Below are 13,464 nucleotides of genomic sequence, written 5' to 3'. Positions count from 1 at the left end.
GAACCAATCACATTGAAGCAGCCCCAAAACGGCGACACATCCTTGTTAGCCAGTGATCAATTGTTAAACTCATGCTGCTCACTTTTTCCGATGCTCCTGTATATAATGATGCCTCGAGTTTAATTGATAACACCGATGAAATATCTCTCGTTATGATTCAAGTACGGCCAGAGTAAGTACGCTTTCCTTTCCTCTGGAGGCGTTACAGACGAGCTCGAAATCAGTTTCACTTATGTACTCTCTTTGGTTCACTCTCGAAAACTAACTCGCATGACGCTATACCTCTAATGGTTAGTATACTACTCACCCAGTATCTTCGTACGGTGATTGGAATGTTATAAAAATAGCCACCGTAACATGGCTGTATGGCCTTGCCACATCGAGACCAAAAGCAAACGGACCGACTAATTGACAGGAGGTTCGGTCAGTCGTCGGGTCAGAACCCTCTGCCCTGATCATCACGTCACATGACTGCTACAAACATAGCTGATTTAGATCCAAATAAGTCTGGCGAGCGCCTGATGTCCCACTATCTGATTCCCCTGTGGCTAAATCTCCAACATCTTGAATTTCTGACGCTCGTCGAGGTTCCAGCAATCCAGAGCCTGTAGTGAGAACCAAATCCATCTCAGCTAACGATGCACCGTTGCGGATTGCTCTGACAATTCTGTCGATTTCCGACTGATCATGGACGCGAAGACTTTCCATCAAGCGCATAAGCAAAGCACGGTCTTGTTCTAGTGAAGCAATTCTTCGTTTGCACGAGAGTTTTCGCCGACCGTCGCTCTCTTCGTTCATGATACAAGGCGCACCCTTTCGGTTACACGAGACGCAGGGTATCCCTCCATGACACTATTTTTTTGGATTGTGAATCAATACTCTCCATCTGGGGAAAGGTTACCTACTTTGGCTTTCCGTCTTCGACATTCAAAACAGGCTGTACTAGCCTTTGAAGACCCCTTCGAGGCATGGGGGACATGAGAGACATGACTTGGATGGTGGATTTTTGGTTTGGGTGCCAGGTTTTTAGTGGGAATCTGCGATGCCATTCTACCTTGGGACCTGAGAAGTGTTGTCGGCGGTCACGAACATTTCTTCAGCTGTTTCTGTTTTTACCCCTCTTGGTGATCACTAGCGTCATATTTACTTTTCTTCCGCACAGTGATTGGCCTAAAACGCCGGAAAATTAGTCCAGGTACCGGTTCCCAGCTTCCTCAAATAGGGCTGATGCCACTCCACGTTGTAGCAATCTCACCAAGACTAGCTACTACACCACAGGAAACAGATATCCAAGGCTTTCAACGATGAGAAGGTAGTTTCATATTGACTTTGCTCTGCATTGCGTTGATTTCCTATCAACATATTTGTTGAAGTCAAGCCAGCACAAGGCAGCACAGGGCTATGCAGACTCAGCAGGTAGAGACGAAAACGCTAATCCAAAAAGCACCAATCCAAGAAGATACGTAATTAATCTGCCACACATACGATCTCCCAGACTATGAAATTCAGCATTGCCAGCGTTCTCAGAATCTAGAGTAAATACAGCCATATAAGGAACCGCGCCCGTCCCACGGGCGCTCCTTATTATAGCAACATCATGAAGGGAGCGTGATATGACAGGCAGAGCCAAAGTCCTAGCGCTCATAAAGAGGGGAATGATCAATTTTGAAAGTAAATCCGGCAAGGGCTAGGGAACTGGAGTCATATAAAATTGAATGCGCACATGCATATATTCATACTGTATTCAATGGTGAGGCTGTAACATCTGCTCAGATGCTAACTATTGATTCTGTGTGAGGAACAACACTCAATACAACAGCGATGTCAGGAGGTAGGTATTTCCGGTGAATTACGAGCAGTTTTGTCAGGTGACTTTCATTTACAGTAGAAAGGCTATACCATGTGTAGACTAGCGTGTTTCAGTCTAGAGTTTAGGAGAGAATCAAAGAGAGCAAAGTGGAAACTAATTTCGAGCGCGTCTGTCCCAGTCGAAAGATAGTCGAGAGAGAGGAGAGATGAGCTCGCAGCATTCAGACGCCAGAGGAGGCTGGAAGCCCAAGCCTCTCTCAGCCCTACGTCGTCCTTCGCTCCTCAAATCCGCTAACCCCTCTGCTCCACCCAACCGAACTACCCCACATCCCAACGACGAACCTCTCCACCAAATCCCGATCACCTACTCCACCATCGCAGCTAGAGCTCTCTCGTTTCATAGACAAGTGCTTACCGACGTCACTCCTCTCCAACTTGCTTAGAATGGCTTGTATTGCAAGCCCTCAAGATCTGGAGGATCAGCGTGTTGTTTTGCGTGCGGATCGACCATCCTCTTGTACACACTCCAGGATAATCCCATTGAAGAGATGCAACAACTCCATTTGGCAGACTGCATATGGCAGATCATCTGTCGTGATTTGAAGCCTACCTTTGAAATGCCCAACATGTTCACCCCCTCAGACACCGCATCTCCATCTCGACGACCACCTCCCGAATCAGCGCCAGCATCCATTCTGCCAGATGAACCTTCAACCATGAACCCCATCAGACAGACTGCCCGGAAGCAAGAAATGGGATGAAGTGATGAGTGGTGGTATTACATGGGCACTGGAAAAGCCTGCAGCTGGTCCATTCGTGATCAATTCAGACTAAGTTTCAGCTTCAGAAGAATCGTAAATCAAGACCCCTGGACGTTCTCGACGATATCTACCCGAGTCGTTATATATCAGTATTCATCTAGCATAAACCTTGACTTGCAATAGAATCCACTATATTCTATATATATAGGCACCATTCCGAGAAAGCATGAAAAATATAAAGTCCAAATAGCAGCAATAGCCCAATGAGATACTCCATTCGTCTATTCGGAGCTCTTTACGGCTATAGACAATGGACCCGAACATATTCACCGCCCGCATTGAGGACCCGCAATCCCGATTGTCCGATTGTCCGTTGAGTCTTCCTATTCAGCTTCATCGTCTTATTGTTTCCGGTTGTGCATGTCTATTGTCCAATGGATGCAATGTAATGCCAATTAGCCTGCTGTGACCCCCGCACTGTCATAGAGGGCAGGCCCCTTTTCGCCCCCTTCGTCTTGCCAACCTTCACTCTTCGAACAACCAGGCAATATTTGATTTCTTGCGCAGCTCAGAACTCCAAATCGTCGAAACTTCCAGGCTGTAACCTCCGCGACCAACACCATTTACTCTCGCGCGCTACAGTCACCTAGGCATTTCGCCAACCCGAACCCCACACACCGCAATGCCCTCCGCCACGAACGGAGCCTCCTCCACCCCGGACGCTCTGGTGTCCAATCTCCTTGTCAAATTGTCAGCCAGTTGCGCCCTCGAAGATCTCCAAGAAACCCTACTTGGTTCTCTCCACCGCGTAGGTTGGACCGACAAAGTCACGACCCTCGCCACTGAACTCCTCCGCGCCGGCCGATGCGAAACCTTCGACGATGTGATGGAGGCAATCCTAGCTTCAGCAGAAGGCAGACCGCACCGCGCGCTAAGCTCAAAAGCCACAAACGGTGAAGCAACAACAAACGGCACGAACGGTACCAAGAAAGGCAGCAAAGAGAATCCCCCCTACGACCCTCTGAAGTACATTGAAGAAGTTGATGTCCGGATACCTGAAGCGGTGGCAGATGAAGGCGTCCGCGGTCTCAAGGATATTCTACGGGATGTTGCCGACGTTGAGGGAGAGAGTGCGCCCAACGGCGACTAGAAGTAATGATACCGGATGGAGGCGGCACGTCAAAGTGCGATCATGTATGGCTGGGTTTTCCTTAGGAGTACAAATGTTTTCGGGCGTGGCTACGGCATTGGACTTTGTTTCTTCTGTTTTCCCATTTACGATTCGCGGGGGTACATGTGAAGTCCACAGGCGCTCTTGCCTCTCAATACACATACTATACCGGGGCCAATTATTCTAAGCAAAGAACCATGCTCGTGGAAGTCAAGTTTGCAGTGTCAGATAGCCTGGTCCTGGTCAGGTCACCATGTTATTTTCGGCATAAGGCCCACGACATCCATTTTGTTCTGTTGTTGCAATTGGGGATACTACGTTTAGTCATCTCCCTGGAAGCCAATCATCGACCCGATATAGAGAGCCTCGCCTATACAAAGGCCACACGGCCCGCTTTCCTTCTGTTCTCGAGCATCACACCCGACTCTTCAGAAAGATTCTAATACGGGCTGAAATCGACCGGTTGAACAATATGGAATTGCTTCCTACCGAAATCCTCTTCGGCATCGTGAAGTACCTCGACAATTGGGATGTCAAACAGCTTTCCCTTTCCAGTAGGCGAGTGAGGGACGTCTGCTTACCCACTCTATTTCGCAAGCTCAGCATTGAATTTTCGAATGAGGGGTTTGACTTGTTGGAAAGCATTCTGGAATCAAACTTGCATCGGTATATCGTCTCCTTCGAGTACGTCGCCCCAATGTTACTAAAGCCTGGTAAGTGTCCCTGAGAGAATCATCCGTGGGAAATGACCTGACGTCAAATTAGAGATACGAAATTATGAGTTTTTCAAAACACAAATCCTAAGTCCTCAAGCATATGTCGAAACATGCGAGAGTTATGATGACGTGAACAGTGAGGACTGGGATGAAATGGAATACCTCTCGGGCGATCTTCCTTCATACACACGTGTCTATAAGACACTACGACGGACATGTGCCGAGGAGCAAGAGATCATAGAAACAGGAAGGGGTTTGACCCTGATGAGCCTTGCTTTCAATCTGCTCTCTAACTTGAAAGAACTGATATTGGTATTTCGTCAAAGACGGGACGACGAGGATTGGGAGACCGATTACCAACAGGTGTATGATATGACACAGCAGAGGTCTTATGAGCACCACATCAAACTGGTCTTGGCTGCTCTCAAGGGTTGCAGCATAACCTTAAAGGCTATTGAGATCACCTGTCTTGACCCTCCCGATGACTCTCCGTCGGGAAGCTGGGACTCGCTAACGATTCCTCTCACTGAGCTTGTGGGACACGCCCCGGGCCTACGGCTTGTCGAAAGTGCCTTGCCTTTGGCATTATTGTGTCGCATAAGTCTGAACGTACGTGAGCTAACATTGTGCTCAATTTACATGAAGCTGCCCTTCATAGAGGGCTTCCTACAATGTAACGCTCAGTCCTTGCGATCTCTCGGTGTTCATAATGTCGAAGTCAGTGACAAGGGAAGGCTTACCCCTTTAACCCCACTACATGTTGGTCACATAATCGGTTTGACAATTGAAAAAGGACAGAGGCTTGATAAACTCTCATGTTCGTGCTCACTCCAAGGAGGGTGGAATTTGTCCTTTAATGACAGCGGCATTGTTTCTGTTCCAAATGCTAGGAAAAGGAAACACAGAGCCTCATAGAAGAGCCTAAAGCCATTGTTACTATGGTTGATTAGGTGATACGTGACTTTACCTGTCCCAATTGCCTTTTCGTCATTTCTAGTGCTTACCCTTGATCGCTATTGGATCCCTATGTTGCTGAGTGTAGCTTGTTCTAAGTAGGGAAACGAAATTTCATTGTTTAGTCAGGGGGACTTTTGAAAGTAGAACGGTATATTGAGACATTCTGCATTGCAACCGAATATACGAACAAAATGACGAGAACCCAATTCCACAAATCACCGAGCTCGTAACCGCATTGATCGACAGGGAGAAGGTTGGATATTGGATGCTTTCGATTTATCTGGTCGTCTTTTTCCTCTCCGTGAACCACGCAGGCCGGGAGACACTGTTTCTATATCTTTAGGGGCCTCAAAACACCCCAGGGTAGGATTTCCAAAATTGGACAGCGTAGTATCGGAGACGTCAAAGAGGACCAAATACTGCGCCGGTAGAGTTGTGTCAACTTTAAATTTATGTCTCATGAAAGAGGTTCTCAAGGGTAGGCGTTTATAGTAAGTATTTCAGGTGATACAAGCCCTGCGATACACTTTTGGTTTCGTTAATGCCCCCACCGACGCGTCCGATTGAGAATAGCATGATTAGTCATCTCCTTGGAAGCCAATCATCGACCACGATGTACTTACCTTATAAAGGCCACGGAGCCCACTTCGTTTGCATCTCAAGCATCACCTCCTTACCCTCTTGAAATAATCTGGTACGGCTGAGACTCATTGGATTCAATAGTATGGAGCTGCTGCCTACCGAAACCCTCTTCGGCATTGTGAAGTGTCTTGACAATCGAGAAATCAAACAGCTTTCACTCACCAGCAGGCGAATGAGGGATGTCTGCTTACCCGTCCTATTTTGCAAAATCAGCATTGAATTTTCGAGTAAGGGATTCGACTTATTGGAAAGTATTCTGGAATCAAACTTGCATCGATATATCGTCTCCTTTGAATACGTCGCCCCAATGTTGCTAAATCCTGGTAAGGATCCCGGGACGAATCATCTATGGAAGCAAAGACTAATCTTGAGCTAGAGATACGAAATTATGATGTTTTCAAAATAGAGATCCTCACTCCTGACGATTATGTCGATGTATGCGAAGGTTACGATGACGTGTACGGTCGTGAGAACTGGGACGAACTGGAATACATTCCAGGCGATCACCCTTCATATACGCGTGTTTATAAGACGATACGACGGACATGTGCTGAGCAACAAGAGATCATAGAAGCAGGAAGAGATTCAACTTTGATGAACCTTGCTTTTAATCTCCTCTTTAACTTGAAAGAATTGGTATTGGTATTTCGTGACACGAAGGGCCACGACGATTGGGAGAGGTATTACCACGAGATGTTTTTTATGACACAACCGAGGTCTTATGAGCACCATATTCAGCTGTTATTGGCTGCCCTCAAGAGTCGCAAATTGACTTTAAAGGTCATTCAGCTCACCTGTCTCGAACCTCGCAATGATTCTCCGTGGCAGAGCTTCCATTGGGACTCTTTGACGACTCCTCTCACTGAGCTGGTTGGATACGCCCCATGCCTGCGGCTTGTCGAAAGTGAGATGGCTTTGGCACTACTGTGTTGCGTAAGTCTGAATTTACGCGAGCTATCACTGTGCTCAATGTATATGGAGCTGGCCTTTATGGAGACCTTTCTACGATTTAACGCTACGTCCTTGCGCTCTCTCAGTGTTCATGATGCCAAAGCCTTCGACCAGGGAAATGCGACCCATCTAACTCCGGCGCATGTTGGAGACAAGACCGGTTTGATCATTGAAAGAGAAAAGAAGGTGGGTAACTTCTCATGCTCGTGCTCCTTCCAGGAGGGATGGAAGTTGTTCTTTTCTGCCCCGAAGCCAGGAATGAATGGGTAAGGGAGAGCTTCATAGAAGGGCCTAAGGCCATTGTTACTACGTAGCCTGACTCGACCCAATCGTCTTACTATCATTCCTTAATATGTATCTTTGACGCCGTCAGAATGCAAGTTACTGTTCGTAAAGTAAACAATAGTCTGGAAATAGTATCATTGCTAAGCCAGAAATGCTTCCGAGATAAGGTCTACAATCAACCTCTTGAACTGCATCCAAATATACGAACAAAAAGAATCACCCCCAAGGCCACAAATCACTGGGCTCGTAATCGCTTTGACCGACGTGGCGTATATCTAACACTAGACGCTTTCGATTGGCCTGGCCGTCCTGTACCCTTCTGCTGCCCCCCAGGCTGCTCTTCTGGGCGACGAATTTTTCGAGACGAGCGCGTCGCATGCTGTGATGAAGATTCCAGCTTAGGACCAGGTTCTATATTTGCCGCCTTTGCTGTTCCCCTCGTCACTCGCCGTGCAGAATTATCCGCCGAATTTGAGTCAGTGGCCGTCACTGGGCATCCAGAAGAGGAGGCGGAAATGTCGGTTGTTGACGGGCAGGCTGATGGCTTCACGACGGTGATAGGGCCGGGTCTCATCAATCGAGGATCAATGTTTGTCATATCAAAATCGACAGAGGAGGCGGGAGTTTCAGTGCCTTGCCGTTTCTCTGATTCCATAGATGTTTCCCTGGAAGAACCGTCACCGTGGCTAACCGGTGGCCTTTCGGTGAGATGACATAGTTTAATATTGATATCATATTTGTGTTCTTTATTAGCATGCGCTAAAAACTCGGTGATTTTGGCAAACTTGGGAAGAGTGCGACATGCTTCCCAGTTGCAGCTGATCCCGTCGTGTGCATGAAGCAGATGAGAGTCGATGTGATGACGACGAAGTTAAGCCGGACGCTGTTCAGTGAGGGTTGGTTTCATTGGATCATCAGCTTGCTGTAGCAGCGGGTCTCCGCAGTGGGTTTTATTGGATGTCAGTATAGCAGCGCTCTGGGGAGGCCACATTGGCTTATTGAGATCAAATATGACACACTGAGGACCCTGAACTGTGGATGACCGCAGAGCAAGGGACTCCCTCTCCTACATAACACCATAGAAATTCGTTCTCTACTGGCCAGAACACAGGCATATCGAGAATATTACAGCTCTCTTCCCCTAAATCACCCTGAACCGTAAGTTGGAGAAGTTGGTAGCACAGACCCCCGGTAAAGGAAGGGTAAAGTCGGACGACACCTCTATCGTGGTGTCAGTTTCACTTCCACAGTAGAGTAACCAAAACCCTCCAGATTGACGGGGGCGAAGGTTCCTCGGGCAGATCTTCAAGGCCCATAAGACGCGATACAGCCGCCCGTGCCGCGTGCACACCATAGCTTGTGTCCACACAAGTCCGCCATGGAGACTCGACAAATGGCCCAACTAGGCCGATATTGACGACTGATTCTGGGGTAATGCAAGCGCGGTCTTCGAGGGATCTAGTCAATAATGCTGAGCTCATCCTCGGCATCACGCGTGGTATGGTAATAGAACGCTGAAGGGCTTCTGTGGCCATCTCGCCAGGGGGATTCAGATAATATAAGATCTCAGACATGATTTCGGCACCGGAACAGACAAGCATGTTCTTTTTGACATGCTCGCCTTCGTTTTCGGGGAAGAGCGCAAAGCCCCAGAGGACACAGACGTCTTGCGACTGGTGAGTAAACACAGGCTGGACAGGGAGGCAAAGCCTCAAACCCCAGTTACTATTCATCATAAGAATAATTGCACCAGCCTGAGATGTGCATCGTGACAGAGACTGAAGATAATCGACAAATCCAATGTGCTCGGTTGTGATAGTGAAGGATTCCAACATGGATTCGGATTTGCGTGTGCAGAAAGTATAAGGGTTGCCATGATCGGAGTATTTGTTCCCAGCTTCTAGCCATAGTGCCCAGTTTGCGTCGAGGTGATCTCCTGCTTCAATTGAATGGCAAGCTGGCGGGAGATCATTTGTTCCAATTTCAGATCCCGACACAGTCGAGCCCGGTGTAGCAATGACGATGTCGCTAGGTCCTATCACATTTCCGAAATCAAGTCCGTTCTGAGAAACGGCGAGCCGACTGATTGTACGACGATTTTGGTTGACTGTCGTTTCAACATTTCGTATTTTGATGTTGAACTGAAAATCCACGCCCTGACTCCGGAGAAAGAAATATATAGGGAGATGTATCGACTCGTATTGATAATAGCCTGTGAGATCCAGACAGCTCAAAATGCCTAAGCTGTGGAAGTCGGATAAATATTGCCTAACAGCACGCCTGAATTCTGCAGCGCTGTGCCAGGGCTGAAAACCGAACCTTGCCCGAAGTTAAACCAGTGAATCAATGCGTTGGGTTGTGCAATTACTCACTGTGTCGACTATATCGTCCAAAATGTACTCCTAAAGAAGCTTTCTCGGAAAAAATGACGGATCTCCCTCTTTTGCAGGCTTTTCTCTCCTTTTATAAGAAGACGCATCAAATGTATTCTGTGGCTCCACCCTATATTCAGCGACTCCGTGGGCAGGTGTCTGAAAGCCCCTTTATTTTGAGCGATAAAACAGGTACCCCCGTTTCTGTTCATGGCATTTTGTTCCTCCGCTGCTCGGAGGTCATGCAGATAAGAGCGACCTTCTGTCACTGCGGATGGAATAATATCGAGAAGCTCTGTCAACCCCGATCCAGCGGGAGCAGGGAGACACCCTGCGAACTGATCATATCCTGCATGCGTAGTACCTTGATGATGTAATGTTTGCTGCAAGGACAGGTGTTCATCGAGGACGTGCACAGCAGAAGGACGTAAATGAGCATTCTTTATCAGGTAAACTGCTGATGCTAGAGATGCAATTCCACTTCCAAGGATCCAAGCCTCAGTTGTTTCTGGTGAGCGTCGGCTGTATTGTGCTGAGCTGGCCATAGAATGTGTCTTATGGGCGAAGCAGATTCGGATATGATGTGAGACTGGTGGTGCAATGCACACGTGCTGAATATGAAAGAAAGCAGAAAATCGCGCACACATCCGCCTAATTATATCAATGAAATTACAAGATGGTGGCGATATGAGACGTTCCAGTCAGTCAGCCATACAAGCTTAAGGACTGTCTCCTCCAGCCACCGTTAGCCAACGGTCGGTTTGGGGTATCCCACGGCTCGTCTCTATTCGCGCGGTCATCTAGGATAAGAAGAGCCAGAAAAGAGCGGACAAGCGAGAAATGCAAAAGATCGAAAGTGTTACTCCATGTTAAGTTACTCCATGTTGAGTAGACTAAAATCTCTCGATTGATACCAAGACTTCTTAACATAGCTAAGGTAACGTTAACTATTACCTCAGTTACCTCAGCCGCCCCCAAAAAGGCGGTGAATTTGGCCATCCACCGCCTGCTGTTTCCAGCGATGCTGACACACCTTTTTTGGGGAACGTCTGAGCTGGGAATTTGGTGGTACCATACAAGTTTCCGGGGTTTTTGCCCGTGTTTATATGGCGAAGTTTCCAGGCGCGTCTTTTAATATTTCCAAGTTTCTCGCGCACCCACGCGAATATTAAGAATCGGGCGACGATGTCTTCTGCATCTTTCTGAGCTGAACCCATTGACACCAAAATTGTATGTATAACTGGAAAGGTGGGTGAGAAATATGTCCTTAAAATACCCGAAGGAACCCTTTCTTAAGCTGTCAAAGCCATTATATGCCCCAAGTATTCCGCCAAAACCTCCATGAAGCATATATTGACATATTTTAATGTATAGTGGCTACATCTGATCCACAATATTAACTCTATCGCGTGAGAATTGACTCCAAACCCGCCTCACGATGCCAGATCGACGCCCATCACGACGGAAGCCTCCTCGGAAATATAACGCGAAACTGAACGACCCCGGAAATGGACAGACACAGTTGGATAACTGGTTGGCCTCTGAGAATAATCGACCTTCTTCAAAGGCTGGAGAGCCTATTGAATTGGGAGTGGAGTACGAGAATGAGGGCGCAACTGTCTTGCTGGAGAAACAACAAGTTGAGAAGAATTCAGTTCTTCAAGCGCAGAAACTGATTCGCGATGCGTCTGAGAAGCGTAAGGATGAACAGGACCAAGCCATCAGACAAGCAATTCGAGAGCTGTATCCCTATTATCCACGTGCGGGTCAGTTGCAAGCATTGAGACAATTGATCTACCTGAGAAAGGACCTTATCCTGATTGCGAAGACGTCATTTGGGAAGAGTATGATATTGCAAGCAGTGTCACTCTTGCTTGATAAGTCTATCACCCTTGTTGTGCTTCCATTGAATCAAATTGGCGTTGAGCAGACCAATTACATCGAGAACATTGGAGGGCGACCTTGTTTCCTAAACAGGGAAACATTCTCATCCGAACTTCTTGACAGGGTACAAGCGGGCAAGTTCACACATGTCCTCGTGAGTCCAGAGCTTGCAATCAGTGACAAGTTCCGTTCAACTGCTATGCATCCAGGTTTCCGAGACCGGCTGGCTCTGGTTGTTGTAGACGAAGCTCATCTTGTGGCTCAATGGGGCAAAGATTTTCGAACGGACTATGCGCGATTGCATCAATTGCGAAGTCTATTCGGCAGTGGCGTCCCCTGGTTTGCATGCTCTGCTACGCTTGATATGAATACATTGCGCGTTGTTATTGAGGGACTTGGGTTTCCAAAGGATGTTGAAATCTTGCGGACATCCGTCAATCGTCCAGAGTTGCTCATTCAAACAGCTTGGATCCCACAAGGCGCGCATAAGAAGGCAACGGCCTTGCGTTTCCTGTTTGACAATGGTCCTTGTCAGCCCATTTTACGACCGTCACGAATCCCAAAGACATTGGTATTCTTTGACTCGAAGAATGATGCATATACTGCCATGGAAAATTGTCGGTATTGGCTGCAGCATAACAAGCAACCAGATGGGGCAAGTGTTCAACATTGCAACTATACCCTCAAAGAGGCAATGGATACGGTGAAGGTCTACCATAGCGACACCGCAAAGGGAGACAAGGAAGCAATGATCAAAGAGCTTCAGAAACCCGGACCGCAATCCAAGCTTCGTGTCCTCATGACCACCGAGGCACTAGCGCTCGGAGTGGACCTCCAGGATATTGATCAAGTTGTCATGTATCGGTTCCCCAAAAACCTACAACCAGCAACGCTCTGGCAACGCGGTGGTCGGGCATCTCGCCTTGGACAGGATGGAAAGATCGTTATTCTCGTTGATCAGTGGATACAGGGGCGTATCAAGAAACGTGCCGTGAAACGCAAGATTCATACAGAAAATGATGATCTAGCGGAAGACAACCCACTGGCCGATTCAGATGATGAAGTCAAAGAAGCAAACCCTGAGAGACCACAGAAAGGTGGACGCTTAAGTCATGAAGAGCGACGTGCTGTGTTGCCTGAATTTTGGTATCTCCTTGCCAATGAGCCTACAGAATGCCTCCGGAAACGGTTCCTGGACTACTTCAATGAACCTGAAGAGTTCAGATGTAATCCTCGGCGTGACCGGTGCTGCAGCAACTGCAATCCTGAGTATCAGCTCAATGATCCAACTCGTTATCTGTATACTGAGCACGGTCCGAGGTCAGGACAGATGGACGAGATAATCATCAACCAGTTAAAATATTGGTCCAAGGAGGTCCTTTCAAGCGCTTTGAACGGAGTGAAGTTCATACCTGATTGCTCAAGCATACTGGCAGAAGAACAATATGTCCATCTTGCGATATATATTGAAAATGCCACCTATTCGGAGCGGGAATATTTCCAGGCAAAGGATCTTCAGACAATATTGGGAATATGGGCTTTGTCGAATCAGCTTGCTGAGGGTCTTGTGGATGTCTTGAAGAATGCATATCAAGCAGCCTTTATGGCCACTATTCAAACCCCTGCAAAGAGGAAGCGTGTGTCGAATGACTCTAGTCAAATGAGTGAATGCAGCAACCTCACATGGTCTTCTGCAGTCACGCCAGAAAGCACCAGTCAACCAACTCCATCTCGGAATATCTCTCCGTGGGTTGATATTAACACGCCATCCCAAGCTTTTATGGACATGCCTCCTCCTTCGGCAACTCCAGTTCCCAAACGCAAGGCCCTCGGTGTGGTATCAGGAAATGGGCGTCGCGTGATGAAGGGTGGAGAAGACCTAGGTTCTAAGGTCTGGTAGAGAATGATGAACAATC

The 13,464-nt window shown here is 47.6% G+C and overlaps 2 protein-coding genes across 2 annotated transcripts; one reads left to right on the top strand and one right to left on the bottom strand.

Annotated features, from left to right (window-relative positions):
- Positions 1-3,252: 3,252 nt before the first annotated feature.
- N7446_010311 (uncharacterized protein) lies at positions 3,253-3,720 on the top strand (the record flags this gene model as incomplete). Its single annotated transcript, XM_058519054.1, has 1 exon — positions 3,253-3,720. One exon carries the CDS (start codon positions 3,253-3,255, stop codon positions 3,718-3,720), a length of 468 nt encoding a protein of 155 aa, XP_058369842.1.
- A 4,810-nt stretch (positions 3,721-8,530) lies between these two features.
- N7446_010310 (oleate hydratase) lies at positions 8,531-10,209 on the bottom strand (the record flags this gene model as incomplete). Its single annotated transcript, XM_058519053.1, has 3 exons — positions 8,531-9,598; positions 9,665-9,672; positions 9,693-10,209. 3 exons carry the CDS (start codon positions 10,207-10,209, stop codon positions 8,531-8,533), a joined length of 1,593 nt encoding a protein of 530 aa, XP_058369841.1.
- Positions 10,210-13,464: the final 3,255 nt, after the last annotated feature.

Source organism: Penicillium canescens (genome assembly GCF_028828765.1).
Source record: "Penicillium canescens strain IBT 15451 chromosome Unknown utg000006l_segment0_segment0, whole genome shotgun sequence".
Lineage (NCBI taxonomy): Eukaryota > Fungi > Ascomycota > Eurotiomycetes > Eurotiales > Aspergillaceae > Penicillium > Penicillium canescens.
This window is presented reverse-complemented; position numbering and strand designations above follow the sequence as displayed.